The sequence below is a fragment of the Sinohyriopsis cumingii genome, chromosome 3 (assembly GCF_028554795.1).
Source record: "Sinohyriopsis cumingii isolate HCF-2022 chromosome 3, ASM2855479v2, whole genome shotgun sequence".
Lineage (NCBI taxonomy): Eukaryota > Metazoa > Mollusca > Bivalvia > Unionida > Unionidae > Sinohyriopsis > Sinohyriopsis cumingii.
The window spans coordinates 124215159-124238174 of record NC_142963.1 but is presented as its reverse complement, the minus strand read 5'-3'; the positions used below and the strand labels follow the sequence as shown (position 1 = coordinate 124238174).

At 34.7% G+C, this 23016-nt stretch overlaps 1 protein-coding gene across 1 annotated transcript in view; it reads right to left on the bottom strand.

The window, feature by feature from the left end:
- Positions 1-1835: 1835 nt before the first annotated feature.
- Positions 1836-23016, bottom strand: part of LOC149803767 (HUWE1-associated protein modifying stress responses-like) — a 28265-nt gene continuing 7084 nt past the window's right edge. Inside the window, exons 2-4 of the mRNA XM_089953549.1 lie at positions 22551-22622; positions 14265-14576; positions 1836-12032 (exon numbers count right to left, since the gene is read on the bottom strand). Of these exons, the coding sequence (XP_089809675.1) occupies positions 11833-12032; positions 14265-14576; positions 22551-22622 (584 nt within the window). The 3' untranslated portion in view covers positions 1836-11832. The remainder of the gene's footprint in view (positions 12033-14264; positions 14577-22550; positions 22623-23016) is intronic.

Here is a 23016-nt window from a genome sequence, read left to right as displayed (position 1 = left end):
TGTTTTATCGTAGAAAACAGCAGTTAGTACCTGGGAATTAGGAATCACCGTGACATTCACAACTTTAAATAAGTCTTGTTGTTGAATTATCTTTAAGTAAACAAAAATAAACCATTGTCAGTGCACTGGAAATTACAATATACGACAAACTTTGAAATCAATGAACATGGTGGCAACAATTTAATATACTGACCACCATGTATAGCTTATCATGTGCTGAAATACGACCATCCATTCTGGAGTGTGTGTATGATCTGGATTTTTAATGTAGCTTTAATAATTTTTCAGTCACGATGTCTGCAGAGTGGCAGTATCATGTCTAGTGCTTGGGCATCATGCCGCAGACATGAACATCATGTCCCACCCAGTCACATTATCTTGACACCAGGCCGACCAGTCCTATCACTAATCTCTTTATGCCGAGCACTTAAGCAGCTGTTAGTTTCATTTTTAGAAGTCTATTGTATGTCTCTGATGGGGTTTGAACCCAAGAATTCCTGCATCTGAGGCAAACACTCTTACGACTTAGTCCATCGGAGCAGTCTTACTCTGATAGCCATTACTGGATTTCTTAGCAGAACCAATTTTCATCTAGGACCAACTAGACCATGGGATGAATGTGTATGTCAAGTTTCAGGGCAATCCTTTAAGCGGTTTTTTGGTGGAGTGATAAGTTGTGCTAATGGAAGGACAAAAGATGGACAAAGGACAACAGACTAACTCATAAGCTCTTCTGGTCTGTGACTAGTACAGCTAACACAATTAAAACACAATGTACTAATAATATTGATGACCAAATCTTAAAGTAACAAAAGACTGCCTGTAAATACATGCCTTATTTTGCAGAAATTGTAAATTTTCATGAGATACCAGATTAAAAAAATTCAATAAAATTCTTGATGGCACCGTACTGTTCAAAAAGTAAATATGAAGAACTCAAGAAGGTAAATTTGCCCCCAGATTGTCTCTTTCGGCCATTTTTAAGTCATCAGCAGAACAGTAAAGTGTCTTAAAGCACAAACAGTCATGTCCATCCTGCATTAACAATGGATCCTGGTTTATGGGGTATTTCACATCAGCTTATTTTGGTAATGCAAGATGCCATGTAATCCGATTCTTTTGATTATACTCATGCTCATTCAAAAGCCAAATGCTACCTGCTGAAGCATATTTGCAGCTGAAATATTTTGTTATGGCCAATGAGCACTACTTAGGAAAGCTGTTTTGGCTAGATATAGCTGATATGGTCAGAACTTTTCTTCCCCATCATACACACATCAAATTAATATGCTTGTCTTAGAAATTATAACTGTACAATTTCAATGTACAAAAGAAAGTATAACATTTTTATATATTTTGGCTCTTAAAGAGTTCATTAACAACATGACAAGCTTTCAGTTAGCAATGATTTTTTACTCTTATATGTTATTACTCCCCCCCAACAATTAAATACAAGTCTTCATTCTGGTTTAAAAATCTCAAATTATTTTTAAATGCAGGTTTTGTCAATAATCAAATGACAAATAAAATTATTAATTTCGATAAAGTGGACAAAAATATTGTAAAACATAACAGTATTATCTTTGGGTCAATCATTTTCAACGAATTATGTTAATTCAGTCGAAAATAATTTTATTGAGTAATGATATTTACTAATCCATAGAATAATTTTTGGCCCAAAACAATTTTGGCAAATCTAGTTTTCTGACTAAATTTGCAAAAATATGTTGCTGATTCATAGTTCTGCTTTAAACTTCAATGGTCAACACCAGACTTGAAAGTGAAGGCCAACACAAGTTTATATATCTAGCTGGGTGGAAATACAAAACAAACTATTTCTGGCATGTCACTGTAAAATTTATTATTAATACATATGGTTTTTATTCATGGCCTTTACATCATATTAACAAGAACACACTAACTTTTTTTTCAAGTAATGCCTGCACAATGTTTCCTTTTAGCAATATAATTAACGATTATAATTATCCTTTATGCTACTGAGTGAAATTGGTTAACAGTTTTCTGTATATTACATATAGTGTACAAATTACCCCCGAAAAGTCTACAAAAGAAAAATGAAATTTCATCCAGCTCTCACATGCTAACATTTCAATTTCATTTTATTTGACTGCTATGAGGTAGATCAATCATGTTTGCTTCATAAAATAAGAAGGAAACATCAATTTCAGGACTATTATTTATCCTTTATGAATTTAATTCAACATAGAAAAAGATTTATTTTTATTCACTTTACCCTTACCATCTGAAGGCATGTCAGCCTCCCTTTCTTTCCATTATTTGTAGTATCTATCAAGCAACAGTTACAAATCAGACACATATACATAACACCAAGTTCTATCTCTCTTTTAACAATTATGTTATGATAACAATGCCATATACATCATAAACTTTCTTGTTGTCATTCACACAGAAAATGCAGAACCTTGCATTAAGATGTCTGCATGTTTAATGTGAAACAAAGATATATATATTAGCTAATATCCATTCCAATTTTTGTCCATTATTTAGTCAAATAAGCACATTTTCTGAGGATAACTTTTAAAATTCTTATCTTGTCATCCAGAAAGATAATAAAGAACATATTCTCAATTTATTCACACCTATCTTACACAAATAACCTTCTATTATCCCACAACCTTTGCCAAAATAGCCATCTGATGACCATGTTTTCCAATGTGAAAATGATCCCAATCATAACACTGCATCTATTGGCCTTTTTGTTAGGTTATCAACAACCTTTCTACAAGCCAATTTTTCAAGTCATTTCTGGACTTGTCTGTTAATATGGTCCTTTCCCTGGTATGGGAGATAACTGTGCAAGCATATACATTTTACCTTACATGATAAAGAAATAAGCATACAAAATAAAAGAATTTCGGGGTGGGAAGAAACATAATGTCTCTTAAACATCTTGCTTAAGTCAGAACTCTTTCACAAATTGTACATAAAGTAAAAAACACTATTATGGCAAAGAAGCTTCTTTCACTTATTATGCACAAACAAACAACACATTTTATCACGAGTCACCCACATACCACAAAGGTGAAGGACTGACAATGCAACTAAATTAGCATTTTCAACAAAAGAGGGGAAAAAAATCAATGTGCCAAAGATGTAAATATAAATCGGAATGATAATTTCAATGTTGTATTTGGAAGCTACATTGATTTCAAGGTTGATTTAAGAACACAGGGAGCAATAGGTTTCTTTTAAAGAATACTCCTGATTCTGTGAAGACCAATTAATAAAAAATATGATGCTGAACTTAGCACTACCACCCAGCATATCTTGGTATTACCTTTGACAGCAAGATTGTCCATGAAGATTAAGCCAGTCAGCACAAGTTGTTCTAGTTAAGCATACTATAAGGAAAGCAAAGTCCACCTCCCACACATAGACAGGGGATTGAAGAATGCCAGCTTATACATGCTGGCTAATCAATCCATGCAAATGGACAAAGTTGAAATGTTTCTAAATAGTTTGCGTAGTCTAGACAATATAACACAAACCATTACCATTACAATGGTTGGATTTAACTTTGTTATTTGTTAAAAAGACAAGACTAAATTACCTGCAATAAATAATTCATAACATTATTTCTTACAAATAAAAATGACTGGTTAACATATGTAACATTCCCGAAAGACTGTTCATGCCTTGATACGTAGTCTTTTGAATAACAGTGAGCAAGTTAATCTATTTCTAATATCGCTATGATGTAAATCTTTTGATAGGAATATTTAAAAAATATAAATTTTCTAAATGTGCTCTTACTTGGCAGTAGAAAAAAAATTTCTGCTCGACCTCACAAAGATGTGACAGAATCTTCAAAATCATTGTCGTAATGGAATCAAACAACATCCTAACTGACAGGACAAAGACCAATAAACACAGAGCATTTGAATACTAAAACATTCTTTTTTTCTGAGGAATCTAGTGACTTGTCCACATCCACGCAAAGAATGATCCACCTTTTCTGGCCTGCTAAATCATGAACACAGAATTTCCATACTAATTATACCACTTGAAAAGTGATACATCTAAAAATACTTACACAGGGGAGACAAGTCAAAATTCCTATTAATACATACACACTGTTTTAACTATACAGAACACTGTCACCTTCACAGCATTTTTATTGTAATCTACTGTTCTGTCTCACTTCAATTTGATGTTAGGAAACAGACAATTAGCAAAGAAATTTGGGAGACCAAAAGTCAAATGGGAGATCATAGATAAGAGACACTTTAAAGGACTGATCCTCTACTGGGTGAGAAAATCTCTTGGAGTTCAAGATAAGAACATTTCTTCCTTTTAACTGCCAAGTGTTGAAACCATTTCTGATATTCTTCATCTAAAGCAAGATTTTCAAATTATACACCTATTGTATTTTTTATTGGCAACATTTTCATTTTGGACCAAGTAGACATCATTAGAAGTATTATAGTGTAAATTGTAAGAAAATATGACCATCCATTCAGTGGAAGTAGTGAATAAGATTTTCAAGATAGCCATTGTGGCAGGCATACTGGATGAATAATTGGCACAATTTTCATTTAGGACCAAGTAGATTTCATAAGAAGTTCACTGATGAAACCCCATGTTGATATAACCATCCATTTGGGTGGAATGAAATTTTTCCAGATTCCTACCATACTGAGGGTCAATCTGCATCATTTTCATTTACCATCAAGAATTCTCCCAATGAAAATACCATTTTAAGATTTTCAAGATGGCCATATTGAATGACAGATCAATGAGTTAAATTTATGACCAACATGACACAAATCAGGTGAAAACCTCATGTCGATATAACTTTCCATATTGGAGAAGTAACAATGAAAAGATTTTAAGATGTCTGCATTGCTTTCCATACTGAATATCAGATACACATAATTTCCCTTTAGGAATATCTAAACGTGATAAAAAGTCTTCTGGTGAAAGCATAATGTTGATATGACCAGCCATCAGTAGCCAGAATATGATTTTCCAGATGGCCATGTGGTGGCAATATTAAATGTCCAAGTGGCACCATTTACATTAGACCATGAGATGAATGTAAAGTTTCATGAGAATCCTCCAAAGAGTCAAAAGTAGAAAAACATGCACTAACTGACAGATGGATGACAGACGAAAACCATCCATAAACTCTTCTGGCTTATGACCTGGAGAGCTTAAAAAACCAGAAAAAAATATCAATAAGAGTAGCCATAACAGTATATGTCCACTCCATGTTTTATAGTCCTCTATCTAGATGCTGGCTAGGTTTAGCTGACGGGGGAATTAATAACCAATGGGTCCTAATGACCTGGACACTGATCTATGTACACAGTCCTGAACTAAAACCTGATATGCAGAAACTTTTTTTCTTACCAGACTTACCATAACAATCACCTCTGGACGCCATAATCTACAAGTTTCTTTATTATTCTATGTGCAAAACCCATATTTCTGCCAGCAATAAAGACCTTGATCTCCAACCCTCAAAGCAATAGGCTTCTTCCATATCTTAATTACAATTGCTCCACGAACTTCAGTCAAATATGTGGACTAGATTTTAAGTTATTGTGCTAAAACCATTTTTCTGTTTCCAGTCACAATGACCAAGACCTTTTGACCACGAACTCAAAAGCAGTCTTTCCTACCAAAATGTACAAAGTCATTCACAAACTATGGGGAAGGTACAAGGTCATAAACTGAGATCTTTGAGCATAAACCAAAAATTCTTTTAGACACCATGACTTTGACCTCTATGACCTTTTAACCTCTAAATCACAAGACTTCTTAACCGTATGTGCATGCCATTCACTTAGTCTGGTCAACGTCTGTGATGTAAAACCATAGTTATTATGCAGAAACCATTTTTCTTTTAAAGTAACTGTGACCTTGACTTTTGAATCAAAACTCAATGGGTTACTTTTACCATATGTGCGAACCATTCACAACATTAAGTCCATGTCTGTGTTGCAGAATTAATGCTTTTAAATGCAAAAGCTTCTATTCTGACAGTGTGAGACCATGGCGGTAAACTCGAGCTCTTGAAACAAAATTGTTAAAAGTCTACTTTATGAACAGATAGACAAAGTCAAAACACAACATGTTCTATTTTCTGGTGTGGATATAAAAACTCGAGCCCAGTGTCTAACAAACCTAGTTAAAAAGAAGGAAAAGTCATGCTTAAAAAAAAAAAAACAATCTTGGAAAAATGCAATCATAGAAAGGATACACCAGAGTAAACTTGAGCTGGGTATTGCCAGTCATGTTGTCACAATAATTGTCTTTGATACAATATGCATCATTATATTAGTGCATACATAAAATAGAATTGTAAAATATCCAAGCCAGTCCAAGTCTGCAAAACAAACATATCTTATGTCTTTGCATAAATCCATTGTTTGTGGACAGGTTGAATCCCTAGAATAATCCAAAGATAAATCCTTGTTTTCATTTCTGTCAAATATATTTAAAGGATTTAAAAACATTTTTATTTTACATTTTCAGTAGTGTTAGATTAACAACAAATCTTTGGGTAAGTGTATAAATGCAAATAATATTGTATGGAAACATTTTTTTACCAGTACAAATCAAAATATTTTTAAAAGATACATTCAGACCTCAAGAGCATTTATAACTGCAATCTTATGAGAAATTAATATTCTCTGAATTAACAAAGAGTGTGTAGCAGATATACTAGGTAAAAGCAGACAATTTTTATACATAGTTTACGCAGCATTATCAATAATTTTATTCAAAGGGATAGAAAGATAACAAATGTTCCTTTTCAGACGTTTTATATCATTTAGTACATGTCTGATTCTACTATCATCATGTATCTATAGTATGAGTTCGTATTGTGATACAATATCACCAGAGAAAATATTGCAATTTAACCAAGCTTCAATGATATCAAAGCACCTCTAATTACATTCAGCATCAAATTAAACATCTACAATCAGTCGCAAAATATAACTTTTTCTTAAATTTATAAATACAACTTTACATGCTTCCATTCCTGAATACTCGACATGTATATCAAGTACAGCCAGTGCTTTGTTTAAAAAACATATTTGACGATAACAACCAGAATCAAAAGTTGGTAAAACATACCAAACAGAATGGTGCACGTTCACAGAAGAAAAATAAACAAGGCAGAATTGCTCGACTGCTGGATGCCATAACTGAATTGACAGTGAAAGCTACCAATCTTTTTTTTAAAAATGTAAATAACACCTACCATAGTACTTGCAGGTGAAATACATCTTGTCTTTTGGAGGGATGGGGCTGGGCATTCTGTATTTTGTACAATCAATGAACTCTATCTGTATGCCTGCCATTCATGTTAACATAAACTTCTATTAAGTACAGGCTTACCTAAGACCTGTCACAGCAAGCACTATACTAATAAATCATCTTAACATTAAGTCCACCTGACAAATTTATGTAGAGATGTATATTTATATCTGGCTTTGGATAATTTATTCATACCAATCATAAATTACATATGCATATCACCAAATCTATTTCTAGACAAGACCTAATTAAAATATATGCAGAGTATAGAGGCAAATTACCAGCTATGCAGCTTTTTCTGCATCCTAAAAACTGTAATTGCTTAGGGCTGTTCTAGTAAAACATTCTTGGGAACTAGGGAAGGCAATATCAATGTAGAATACTTACCCCACATACACCACAATGCCTTCCCTGGTTACCATGTATTTTTCAATGAAGCAATTAGTAGTCTTAATTGGTCATTATGAAAGTTAAGTAGCTAAGGAGAAAATAAATCAAGGCTGAAGTGATGCAGACACTCACAAATATGGACTTTGACAAAGGTACATCCGCAATGCAATCCACAAGTTCTGAATATGAATAGTGCCCAGTAAATTAACTTCAACCCAAAACTTATCTATAGGGAAGCAAACAATATAGATCAAAGTCACCAAAATGTATGGTAAGGATGTAGTAGTAGTACTCATAGAAGACACATCCCTTTAAGTTCCTTTAAGTTTCATGACCTAATCATGAACAATACCTGAGACATGTACTTAACAAACATCCCATGAAGAGAATGATGCTCTACTAGATATAAGAAAAATTTTCCACTAATCCAAAATAAAGACTATTTTAGCCTTTTCTTAACTGGTGAGTGTTGAAATCATATCTGATATTTGTGAGAATAAGCACCATTTTCATTTAGGATCAACCAGACTGCAGAAGTCTTTTGCTGAAAACACCATATCAATATGACCATCCATGCTGCAGAGGAAGCAAAAACAAGCACCCTGACAGCCATACTGGGGGTCAGATCAGCATCAAGGGCCAGTGTATCTTCAAAACCTCAGGTTTATGACTTTCCATTCTGAAGGAGGAGCAATAACAAGGTTTTCAAGATTGCTGCAATGGTGGCCATACTGGATGTCAGATTGGCTCCATTTTCATGTAGGAGCAACTAGATATTACAAGTCTTTAAGCAAAAACCCGATGTTGAGATGACCATCCATTCTGGAGTAGTGAGAAGATTCTCATGATGGCCACTGTGGTAGGTATATTGGACATCAAAGCACACCATTTCATTGAGGACCCACTAACCTTGGTATGAACATATGTAAGAAGTTTCATGGTAATCCTCCAAGAAATTTCGGTGAAGTGGCAATAACAGATTTGTGCTAAAGTGATGGACAGACAATAGACAACAGGACATCCCATAAAATTCTTCTGTTTATGACCAGCAGAGCTAAAAATCAACCAAAGTCAGTGAAGCATGACGCACTGGAAAGAGTGACCAATTTTTTTAATTTGGCTTTGGTACTTATAAAAGTTTCATGATTACTGTGTGCAGTGCCTATTACATAAATTAAACATAAAAATACTTTAAATCAATTAACAGGCTTCCAAAACATTTTGACACAAAAATTTTGTTTTTTTCAAGGGCTTTTTTCCTTAGATGAAGTTGATCCTTTCTAATTGGAATCAAAAGCAAACTGGCTCAGAAAAATATACATTTTAAAAATTAAAAGATGTTTCTTTATTTTGTTGTGAGACTCTCTTACAATATCTGAATTAGACATATGACCATGTATTGAAAAATAGGATTAACACCAGAAATATGTTTACTGTACCCATTGAAAATGATATATATTTGCATGTAACTCTTTTTAATTTAAAGAATAAAAAGTTAATATTAATCTGCTTAACTGCATATCTTGAATTTTTTTTTATACAAAAGGGTTGTTATAAATTTGGACAAAAACCCCATACAAATTATATACCTTTATATAAAAAGAACTGACAGTATTTTTTTTCTAAAACATCCACTTATGTGCAGTTGGTGTCCCAATATATACTTTCACTTTAATACTATGAACTTGGACTGCATATTTACAGTCCATACAACAAATGTACCTCAAATGACTAAATGGTTACGGCATCTTCAAAAATTATTGTATTAACTGAATAAATGTAACTAAAAAATTGTTAAACTATGACTCAATTACAATATTTTTCTGCGATCAAGTGATGGCTAAAAAATCCACATTTTCCCCCACCTTTGATTAATATTTGCAAAATTAAAGGAATTTTCCTGGATGGGAACAAATGTTCTTTCTCATGACTTATTCCTGATTTCCCAATAGCATTGGAACCATGATTTAAGCATAGTCAGGTCACAGTTTGTGTTGTGGGTGAAGTTCTCTCAAACATGTATCCTTCTCTGACCATGTTCTATGTAAGATACAATGCAAATATTGGTGGATACAAAGAAAAACAATTAAATCAGAACCTAAATAAAGTAAGATTCTCTTGACGGGGATGATGATCTACTGTCTAACAAGATTTCCAGGAATTCAAGAAAAGATAATTTTTTCTGTTTAACAGTGAAGTGTTGAAACCATAAATGATATTATGGACAGTAATTTTAAATCAGTGAATGTGGCAACTAAATGGATGTAAGATCATTCATTTAGAAACAACATATCATCATTGTAGGTCTTCTGGTGAAAACCCCATTCAAATATGACCATCCATTCAGAAGAAGCAGTGACAATATTTTCAGGATGACTGTCATGGCAACCAAATCTGATGTAAGATGCATACCAATGTTATTTAGGACCAAGCAGATATCATAAGAAGTCTTTTGGTGAAAATTTTTATGTAAATATGGTCAGCAATTCAACAGAAGTAAAAATAACAAGATTTTCAAGCTGGATTTCAGATTAGCACTATTTTCATTCTGGACCAACTAAAGTCTTTGAGCAAAAATTCCCACAATCAATATGACTTTACGTTAGGGAGGAATAGCAATAACAAGGGTTTCAAGATGTCTGCCATGTTGGTCATAATGGACGTCATGTCGGCACTAGTTTCATTTAGGACCAACCAGAAAAACCCTATGTGGATATGACTGAATTTTTCATTCAAGAGGATTAGCAAAAACAAGATTTTCAAGATGGCTGCCATGTCAGTCACACTGGATGTCAGACTGACACAAGTTTCATTTAAGACCATCTAGAGATTATATGAAGTCTTATAGTGGAAACCGCATGCTGCTGTTGCCATCCATTCAGTAGGAGCAGCAACAACAAGATTTTAAGATGGCCTCTGTAGTGATTCAAGATTTTCAATTTCGGTTTGGTGCTTTATGATACAATAACACAGTAGGATGTGCAGTGCTTAGGCAATTAAAGTAGAGTACCTTGCCCAACATCTTCAGAGCAGACCCTTAATGGTCTGATAGTAAGATGTGAACCCAGACGTTTTCTGTTGCAATTCTGGTACCCTAACCACTGAGGCATAGACTACAGCCATCATATATGCTCTTCTGGTCTATGACTACTAGAACAAATAACTTATTTACTGTGAACAGTAACCAAAATTGTAACCTGAACACAAGCTTTAAACTGTCAATTAAGCATAATGTAAGGGTCACAGTGAGCCCAAAGGGAGAGTCTTAGACATGGCATCATTCAAATGAAAATGTAATTGTATTTCTGCTATGATTGTTTTCTGAAGTTCAATAGATTCATGTAATTAAAAAGTTGGTTCTCCTGGCCCCTCCTCACAATGTAGATAGATCCCATAAAAAAGGCATAAACATTTAGTTAATATCCGTGAAGCAAGAGATGCAATGAGGATCTACATTCTGTTTCTGCATGTGCCAATTGTTTACACCAACAGTGCAGAACTCCCTGTAAGTGCTCCCAATGCATCCTGGACTTTGAAGTGCTACCATTGTACTCCAAATTTCTGGAAACTACAAGTACAAACTTTAAATGAAACCAGAACAGTGTGATTATTATAGTCAGTGATATTTCTAACAAAACTTGTACTGATTTGCCTGGAATGTAATATTTTACATCCACTAATGGTCTCTTTTCTCATTCAGACTCAATTTCTGATAATCGAGTCTGGGACAACCGAGTCGAAGGAGTTCAGAGATCTCTGCAGTAGCAGAATAGCACCCTTATACTTTCATGAGATGATAAATATCAAAGCTATTTCTTTTACTTTATCCAGAATGCTTTACTCTAATAATTAATGCGACGACAAAGATACACTTTGAACAGTGCACATCATGCATAACTGAAGATTTCTTGACAGATTTACTGATAAATAAGACTTATCTTGAAATATTGACATGATAATTCCAATAAGAAACGATGATGATTGCAATGCTAAGTGTATTTAACATTTACATCATTTTTTATTTGTAGTTTTAACTAATTTACATTGCAGTTGCAATTTCAAGTAAATGAAACATACTAATTTTTACATGGTTCCAACAATCATAGATGAGACACTATACATGTATATTGATCACAGAAGGCGGCTCTTCTTTCTAGAAGGAGAATCCATACTGACATCTGGTGTAGAAGATCTTTTCCGTCGATGATCACAGTGGCGTGAGAATTCATCCAATATGAAAGTGTTGAGCTCTTCCATATTATCTGCAGTGTTTGTGTGGGTACTATGAGGTCGAAAACCAACGCTGATGTTTGACATGGCACCATTTAAACCTGCAAATGGAAATATCCAGTGGTATTTGCAGTCAAGATTTTCCTCTTAAAATCTGTTCAAGTGTATGCTGACAAATCATCAAGCCTAACTTGAAATATTATCTACCTCAGGAATTCAACCTTTTGACCATCAAGTAGCATGTAGCTCAAATTCAATGATTTCACTTGAAAATTCAAGTGAATGATCAAGACAACACCTCTTTTGTCTACTGAATTTCTTTTACCTACAAAAGGTTGCAGCAATTAACTGTAATACATCTACAAATAATAAAATTAGTTTCCATGGTACTGTATGCCTAGCCTACTCCCCTACTTGACAAGATGTTTTCATATTCAAAAGGGTCAGGAAGGAATACATGAATATGAAAGTACAATGCTAATTCCGAACTGAAAGTACTACAGCTACCATTCCTAGGATTTGGGACTTATGACCATACAGAAAAATTTAAATTAAAAACTAACAATGACCATAACCCTGGCTTAGGGCATCTGGTTATCATGGACAGTACTTACTGATTATACAGCTGAAGTACAGTAACTATTCCTCCCTAAACTGGAGACTTGAGAATATAATGAAATTTTTTTAACTTTGTTGGCACCACTGCCAGAGGCAGAATGACTCTTTGAGTGATACCATGTCCTATTTTGAGGTGGTATACAAAACATCTAACTTTTTTCAAAGAAACTTTGGAAAAACATTTTCAAAGACAACAGCAACCCCTACTGCCGACCTGAACAAATATGAAAATACATATCAAAATGTTCACAAAAAGATATAAATACATTTAATCATCTGTTGTGACTTGCTTCATTGTTATGCAAAATAAATTTGATGGCAAGATAATAATAATAATAATAATAATAATAAAACTGTTGCTGTGCTTTAAATTGTTTTTAGCAAAGTGATAATTCAAATTATGAACAAGCATGTAATACTATATGTATTCGCTTACAAGTCAACTTAAAATGCAAACAACAACAGTCTTGATTTGCCTTTGCATAAAGAAAGCACCTGCAGATAAGGATCTATGTTGTTTACTCTACTGATTACTGCTAACATAATGTATAGACCAAGATCTGCTGGAGCATTATGTGATGGCAGATCTGGGTCTGTGCATCATTTTCATGTCCTGGACCCTCCAAATTCCCATCTTATCCCACTTTTTGCAAAAGATTCTCCTGTCTGTTTGCAGTTCAGAGAAGTCTGCCTTAGACCTGAGGCCAAAGAGTATATAGTCTAAACATAAAGTCGGATTCCGACCACGAACGAATTTCAGGTGTAAAAAAATTGGGTCTCAAAAAATATATTTTTCCCTCTGTATTTTGTAATGCGTAATGCAACTGGACAGTCCAGATTATGTGGTACCATTGTAGAGCTACATCTATCTACATTTCTGTAATACCTTCCACTTTTGAGTGTCTTAAATGACCCTGATGCTACAGAGCTTGGAAGTAGGGTACTACCTCCTGATGCTTAAACAGGGCGCCAAGGGTTAATGAGTTATGGTAAATCTATAATCGTTTCTTGTGCAATACCATATATACTCGCTCATGATAAAAATCCAACGACAAACTGCACAGATCCAGATCTGCCGTCACATGATACCCCAGCAGATCTAGGTTTGTGCAGTTTGTTATTGTAGACTAAGCAAGATAGCCCATGTCCTGCAGGCTTGTTATGCAATGGAATATCAAGATTTTGCTGCTTGCAGCTTGATCCAGCTTTTAAATGAGTATATACTATGGTACTTATTGTTTTGGCTATGAATTCAGAAACAAGAAACATTTCTTTCATTACGGGGGGGGTCTTAAGAAACACATAATACAGTCTTAGATAACTTCAACTTCCACTCGTTTGATCTCGATGACAGCTTTGTAAAGAGCTATAGAGTTCCCAGTGTAATTATAACAATATGAAACACAAAAACAAAAGTATGGATTTGATCACCTGTAAACAATGCTACGACTATGACTTGCAAACACTTCAACAAATCTTTAACAATCATGACACTACAGCTGTACTGACATCTTTTAAACATAAACAGTATTAATAAATTAGTGACATACAAGTTCTTCTCCTTTCCAGTATTTGAGGATCAGAAAGATTTGCAACAAGGATAACAAAAATGGTAATTTCAAAAAAGTTTTTACATGCTTTCATATACTAATAAATTCAGTTTTAACTGAAATTTTTAAGAGTACTCAATTCAATGTTGACAAAAAAAGTTGTACCTTGTAGTGCTATCGCCTGCCGAAAAGCCTCAAGGTCTGGTTCGTCAGAAGGTGGCAAACTCTCAGGTGTATTAAAGCGTGAAATAGGTCTATCTAGGGCTAACCGTGGCGACTGGGTATGTCTTGCAACATTACATGAACTTGGAAGTCTTGAACGAGGGGGAGGATTTTTTCCACACAAATAAGCTAGCAACTCCTCTCTTCTGATGTGTTTTCTTTTCTTCCTAACCCAAGAAACAATGTCTTTTGTTCTGTTCTGTCTACCAGTCTGGATTCCAAGATCTACATACCGTCTAATTGTTTCTACACTATCTGAAAGTAGAGACCAAAAACATTATTACACATATATGTGGTATTTTATAAAAAACATGAGATTCAAGTTTTCATATATTTAGCACTCTGAAGCCAGATGCAGAGACCAAAGGCAAGGCCCCAGCACAGAAGGGGAGTTCCGTTCCAACCACCCCTTACACTGCCTAGCAAATCCTGGTCATTACAAAATCTTTGAGAGAGCTCCTAACCATAATCAAATGTGTGTGTAAATGGAGATCTGGGCAAGAGGCAGCCACCAAGAGTCTCTCCAAGATGGAGATAATTTTCTTATCCTCTAAGCCTGAGACCTTGGGACACAAATCCTAGGATTGTGACAGGGGCTCCAAAAATAGAAGGTGGAGGCATGGTCTCAGTGTTTTTTTTTCCTCCAGTAAACTCGTTAGATGTCCACTAAGACAACATGATAACTTCCTCCTACTCTCACGTCTTGGAGGCAGTACTCTCACCCCGTTTCTCTCTCTTCAAGAGGCATGGGAGTAGGCTTTTCTATATCCCTTACTCCTCATGCAGTGATGAGGCTGCCTCTATAAACAGATCTAGCCTGAGGATGAGAAAGCTTTTAGACTTCTCTCAAGCATCTTGGGAAAGAATACTGCCCACTCAATGCATCCTTTCTCTATGACTCCACATAAGTATGTGATTGAGTCCACTGCTCACAATATCAGCACAAGTATGATGCCAATGAATGGGCATCTGTGGCAGCATAAGTGGGAAATAAAATTCACTTCCTGGAAATAGATGCACCTAATCCATTAGGAAATAAGGGTCAAAGGAAATGATGGGGTTCCATCTGATTCCCTTTCCTGGTATGGAATGTGTATGCAGACTCCCTATCCCAACATGGGTTAATCAGCTGCATGGCAAAGGAGGATCTTTACCTGATCCCTGTCACCATACCAATGGGGAGTCCAGCAGTTGTCTGTAGAACTTAGTGGGCAAAATAGCTGTTCTCCCCTTCCAGGAAGACAAGGTCTGCTTGCCACCATCCCTCAGGTGCTGCTGGTCCCTAATCTGGGGTGGTGTATGTAACTCTCTCTCCATTCAAGTATTCTTTCCCCCGACAAAGAACCTGGACCAAACCCACACTGGTATTGGCTAATGTCAATCAACCATCAGGGGTACAAAGGCCTTATAATTCTCCAATGAGAAGGATCCCATATCAGACTGGGATGTAGTAGTCCTCTTCCCTAATGAAGAAGTTTTCTTCCGGACCCTTAAGGGCCCAGAGCAGGACTAAATATTCTTCTGGAATGGGATAATTTTCTTCTTAAGTCCCATGGAGACTCGGAGAAAGAACCCATATGAACCTGAGAAAGAAAAAAGGTAAGCCTTCCATCCTCTCCTTCAATATTTGTCTGCTCTCAGTAAAGTCTCATACCTTGTCTGACCATAAACAATAAAATGGACAACTGTCCATACAAACGTGCACAACTAGTGCAAGACAGGCAAATAGGATGTATTTATTCTTGCAAAATGGAAAGTTTCTGAAACTAGAAACAATAAATAAAAAATACTGAGAATGATAATGAATTGCGAAAAACTGCCATTAAGACAGTTTAATACTAGCAATAAAATACCTGACAATATTGTACAGTATGCACATCTTGGATTATCAATTGTGAATATGGACAAAGGTACAAAATGTTGTGTCAACTATTATAGTGGATGTCAATGTCTGGTGGATTGTCCCCAAGTCTAGCGGACAGTTACTTGATATATGGAACTATATCACGGATTTTATTACAGCTATAGCGGGTGTTATGACATCCCTGGCTGATCTTATCATACAAACTCAGTGAATCGACAGCAGGGATGAAACAATACACTTCTGCAGTGTATCGATACAATTCACGATACACAGCCTACAATATCATAAATTATTGATACATATGTTAACTTGATCATCTTTTCATGTTTCTGTGAGTGAAAAAAGAAATTGTTAAAAACTCCTACTGCCCTACTACAAATGTACAAGGTAGCTGTAACTTATGCCTCCTTGCTGATTCTGTGCTATTTGTTTTTTATGCCATAAGCACATTCAGTGCCTGATTACATGTATCTGTGAAACAGACATTCCAAACTTGTTCCCCATGTATGATCTAAGTACAGTAAAGATCATTTAATAGTAAACTTTGCACAAAGTTTCTGTTGCTTTGTACTTTTTTCTATAGGGTTTGGATGCCAATATTTCTGGTGTGTCATGCAGTGAATAAGCTACAGTTCTGATTGATGGTTATTTAACTCTGGACTTGCACACAAACAATAACCACCAATCAGAATTGAATGTAACAATTTTACTGCATGAAGCATTTACCTCATTTTCAACAGAAACTGCGAAACTTTGCATAAAAGTGGCTATTAAAATGGTCAGTAATGTACTTAAATCATACAAAGGGAACAAATCTGGAATGTCTTCTTTACACACACACACACACATATACATATATATATATATATATATATATATATATATATATATATATATATATATGTGTGTGTGTATGTATCATTGTCCTAGGACACAGTCTGGATAAAAAATAATCAGCATGGAATTGGCTAGGATGGGGAAGAGTATATTTCAAACAGCATTAATCAGTCACCTTGTGTATGCCAATTTGTTTAAGCCAAGTTCTAAATAGTTTTTCTTTGTTGCTGATATAAAAAAATACAGGGATCGTCTTGGGCTTTGCCCAATGTCACAAATTGTGATTTTTTTTCCCTTATTGGTGATAAAATATACCATTTTGCGATTTTTTTAGCGACAACCTTTTTGGTTGTTTAATTTGTACATACAATCATGGATTAATGTAGCTTTAACAATTTTTCAGTCATATCACTACGATGTCTGCAGTTTGTCAGTTTACAGTAATGTCCAGGACTGGGGCATCATGCCGCAGACATGTAGCATGATGTCCCACCCAGTCACATTATCCTGACACCAGGCCGACTAGTCCTAACACTAACCTCTTAATGCTGAGCGCCAAGCAAGGCAGCTGTTAGTACCATTTTTGTAAGTCTTTGGCATGACTTGACTGAGGATTGAACCCACGACCTCCCACTTCCGAGATGGAACGTTCAACCCACTAGGCCACTGGAGTGGTGACGGATCATCATGTGACATTCTATAAACTTTAATAATGCAAAACAGTCATGTAATGGTTTATTTTGCAATATTATAGTTGTATTGCTTGCTGTTAAAAAAGTAATAACTATCCCATCTTTTGTAATTTTCACTGCCTATTACAATAATAGACTTTTCATTACCTATTACATTTACTTTAATAGACTTGGGAAAATATTCACTACTTGTTCTAGGAACATTTTTTGAAAATTGTCAATTTTTTGGGTGACTACTTTTTCAAAGCCAGGACCATCCCTGAAATACATATACCTTCAATCACTGTTTCAGATGAATTTTCAATTTAAAGAATAAAAAGGCAATGACTAATAACTATTCCTGACTGATGAAGATTAAAGCATCATGTATTGGATAAGTATCGTTTTGTATTGATTCCTCACCTCTTGTACTGAAATGGAAAAAAATATCTATACATCAATATATTAACTGTTTCACTCCTAGCTGACACATTAAACAAATTTATTGGAGACACTGCGACCCAATAAACCTGACCATGGCAGGTGGCAGGTGTCAATTCATACCTTTAAATGTACAGACTACACAGAGGTAATATTGCTTGTGGTTTTTATCAGTGGCCAAGCTACGGTTAAATACAGACGGAGAAGTGACATTTCACTCTGATGTCAGCCACTACACTTGTTAACAATGGCCACTCTGGAAGGTGTCAAGATTTGATATTTTCAGAAATTATTTTTCCAAAAAAACATTAACTTATGAATGAAAATGTTTGTGAAATAAAAGAACTTGGACAAGCATATTTTTGCACAGAATTGGTTTCTAGTGGTATATTATAAACACCATTTAACACTTTCATTCTCAGCATTAACCTGTTAATGCAGTGCATAAAATACAGGTCTATCCGAGCAGCACACAGCTATGACATGTTTATGAAAGATCTATTATACAACAGGCTTTTCAAAAAAAAGTTTCTTCTTTCTTTATAATAAAATGTGTTTATTATATACACCAATGAGAAAGAGAGAGAGAGAGAAAGAGATGGTGATTATAAAATCCAACTTTGATCTTGATCAATGTTACATATACCTGTTATCGCTAACTCAAAAAAAGGTACTTATCATTAAATAGTATGATTTTTTTTAAATGTTGCAATAATCTTCATTCTGGCATTTACCTAATGAAAAAGTTTTGAAATAAAATGTTGGTACTGCTCTTTGTTCAGAATAAGTCAAGAAGTAAATTGCTGCTTAACAGCTAATTTGATATTTTAAATTTGTTTTTAATGTAATTAATTGGGTTGCTAACTGGCTACTAGTGTGCTTGTTCAATCATTCCAGTTTGGTTCTATAGTTGAATCTGGTCATAATTAACATATTTCTGTGCCATTTGAGCAATTACGAAATAACTTCAGTAACATCACATTGCTGGCCTAATTACTAAACCCTGTGTAAATATGCACATTTGCATACAAGTCAACTCAATATACAGGATAATCAGGTGAAAATGTAACAAATTAATAACTACAAAACTTATAAACAATATTTGCCTGACATTCTATAATAGTTATGCCTTATATTTGTCATAAGAATTGAAAGAATGTACTGTATCAAGTAAATTTTTATCTGTACCATTGAAAAATAAAACAAAAAAATATATATCTCCTACTGAAAATATTCAAGTGATTAGGCTTTTTCATCACCTTCACCATCCATTTGGTGATACTTAACTAGTGAAATGACCAAACCAAAAATCCTAAGTATTGTTTTTAACCTGTTGGTTATAGAATGCAGCATCATGTACTTCGCTGCTGAGTGTAGAAACAGTAGATCCTTGGTAAAGTAAACATGTGTCTAGTTCCTGTATTTTTGGGTCGCAAGTTCTGAGGTCTGTTCCATTAAAATATACATGGGACTGGTGGGGAAGGCAGTTTTGAATTTGGCTAGCCACCCTAAAATGTTACTGAGGCCTTTCAGGACCCACCAATATAATTTATTTAATGTTAAAATCACACAGTAATAGATTTTTCAGGAAAAAGAAAGAAAAACCTTCCACAAAAACTACACACACACACATATGTATGTATGTATGTATGTATGTGTGTATATATATATATATATATATATATATATATATATATATATATATATATATATATATATATATATATATATATATGTATATATATATATATATATATATATAACAGGAAACAGGGATTTTTACAAAGTACGCATAAAGAAACATTCAAATTCATTGATTATTTTGTTCAAGTTTTATGTACACATTATATATTGGTATTATTCCAAGAAAAATGTATTTCAACTGGTATCAAATTGTACACAGACATTTTTATAAATACATTTCATCATGAAAAAAAACAAATAAAACAGTAAGTATCAACCTATGTCATGGAAGTGATGCATTGCGGGAAATTTAATGTCTTATTTGACTGAAGTGTTTATCTGAGGTAAGTTTATTTAATGCATGTGTATTGTAATGAGTTTTCATACAAAAATACCTGGTGCACCAAAGTCAGTTCTCAGTATTATCACTGTTAAATATTTGTCGCAAGCGCTGTGGAAAACATCATATACCTCAAATGATGATCGGCTGAGGTGTTTAAAGAAATTACATGTCTCACAGTACCCAAACAAAAATAACTGATTAGCCAAATGTACCATCAATCAAAGCGAAAATCAATCACTGCGTATCAAAATTCCTGGAATGCATCACTTACAATGTCATAAGTTCTTGACGGTGTTGGTGTCAGAATATTAAATCTTTACAAAACATTAGTAGCAACTAGAAAAATAGCTGACACTGTCTACATCAAGTAGTGTTTATTTTATGACATCTACCTGCTACCTATTTACAATCATCTTTAGTTACACAAAGCATGTTTGTGGGTTTAATGGCAGATAGGAATTATAAGCCAAATGGTACTTTATTACCATCATTGTATCTATATAAACTGTGTATGGAATTTTCACAATGTAAAGATAGCAAATAATACAAATAGTTATAAAGTGGGGTGAACACTTAAACTTTACATGGTATTTGCTCAGAATACATGCAGAAAAAAGGGTCAGTGTGTTGCAAAAGATTTTCATGAACTTGATATTTTACAGCCTCTGTTAATGTAGGCTAACTAAGTTCCATTTGTGTCCATGATTTTAAACTCATCAGATTTTCAAGTTTACAATACAAGTAAAACATCTTGTTAAGGGCATATTTGATAGCTGAGACGTAACACATAACCCCAATGGGGGCCGTGAGTGTCTTGAGTGGTCTAAAGCGCTCACCATTCCGGATCACTGCCATCTCACCATTGTCTGCCTGGGTTCGAGTCTAAGGCTCGGCTTGCGTGGGTATGTTGGAAAGCCTGCCAGTAGTTTCTCGTTGGTCGGTGGTTCTTCCCTGGGTTTTCCAGGGTTCTTCCTCCACAACTTATACTGGCAGCCATGTATTGCCAAACTTGTGCTGAAAAATGGCGTTAAACCCTAGGACAACAACATAACCCCTACGTGTGATATATCATTTTTTCTATTTAAAAAAAACCCGAGTCCCTCAAAGGGACATATGTGCAACTCCCCTAAAAGAACTTAGTAATTTAAGACAACTTCTTCTATTTAACTTCTGAGTGTTAACCATCTCAAAATTTTGAGCGACATGAGAATCAAACCTGCCACTTCAGAACCATTTTGGATCTAATATTTGCACCATTTTCATATAGGACAAACCAGACACCACAAGAAGACCTTTGGTGATAACCTAATGTTCATATGACCATCCATTTCGGAGAATTAGTGACAAGATTTTCAATATGTCCCTTGTGTCAGCCTCAATACAAGACATTCAAGATAGCTGCTGTTGTGGCCATACTGAATGTCAGATCAGCACCAGTTTCATTTGGAACCAACAAGACATCATAAGAAGTCTTTTAGTGAAAACCCCAAGTTGACATGACCATCTATTGAGGTGGAGTGGTAATAACAAGATTGGCAGGATTGCAAATGCGGTGGCCTTATTGGATGTCCAGGCAGCAGGATTTTTATTTAAGACAGTCTAGACATCATAAGAATTCTTCTGTCAATATGACTTTCCAATCAGGAGATGTGGCAACAAGAGTTTCAAGATGACAGACATGGTGGCCATACGGGACATCGGATCAGTACAAACTTGTGTGAATAGTCACACTTATGATGATGGATAACAGACAACAGGTCATCCCATAAGTTCTTCTAGTCTACAGCCAGTAGAGCTATAACCAATAGTACCATGAATGGCATATTATCCACAACTTGTTTTTAACATCATCTATGTAGCTATTAGTAAAGTATGGTAGACTCTTAAAATAACGGACCAACAAGTCTGAATAACCTTAATTTTTGGTCAAGGTATACAATCTTAAACAAAACTTTTTTTTGTGTAGAAACTATTGTTTTTTGGGGTTTTTTTTAATCAAACTTACCATTACTGCGACCTTGGATCTCTGGACTCTATAGGTTCATTTATTACCCTAATGTGCAAGCCATCTGTAAAGTTTAGTAACTGTTGATGCTGTCTTGGAAACCATTTTCTTCTTTCTGTCAGTCACATTTAAGCTCAAAATTGATTGGTTCTTCCTTGCTCTAAGTGCAAGCCATCCACAAAAGTCTGATAACTGTAAAATTCATTATTCTGCAGAAACAAAATTGGTAACAGATTTATGGATGGACAAACAGGTGTAAGATGAACACTGTAACATGATATATGAGTTCACAAGCGAATAAAGCACACTCTACGGTCCTTTATGCCATGCTACAGGAAAACTATTACTGTGTAGTCTTGCCAGGGAACACGAGGAATAGTTTTACCTTTATAGAGAGTTGTTACTGATGAAGCAGCATTTTGGAAAGGTATCCAGACAGAAAGCCCATTGTGCCGATCTGTTAAAAGAAAACAAATTATGAATTCCAAGTGTCTTTTCTTTTAAAAATTATTTTCACCAGGTCATTCTGGTATTAGTTAAAATAGAAATGAAGATAAATCAAAATGCTGAGCAGCTTTAATTAACAAGCAGTATGGCTTTTGCAATTTGCAAAACATAAATATTTCAATTTTCAATTCCATTTCTGTAGACAATAAAACGTGTATACACAGAACATTTCTTTCAGTTAATATAGATTATAAATCTTTCAAGCTTACACTAGCAATGCCTCCACCTACATGCAGTTGTTGCACCTACACCATGGTTTTGCCCCGTTTTTGGCTTGGTCCAATGACAACTTTTGAATGAACATGTTTAGCAATCTAAGGGCTTTAACTGCAACTTGTTGGAAT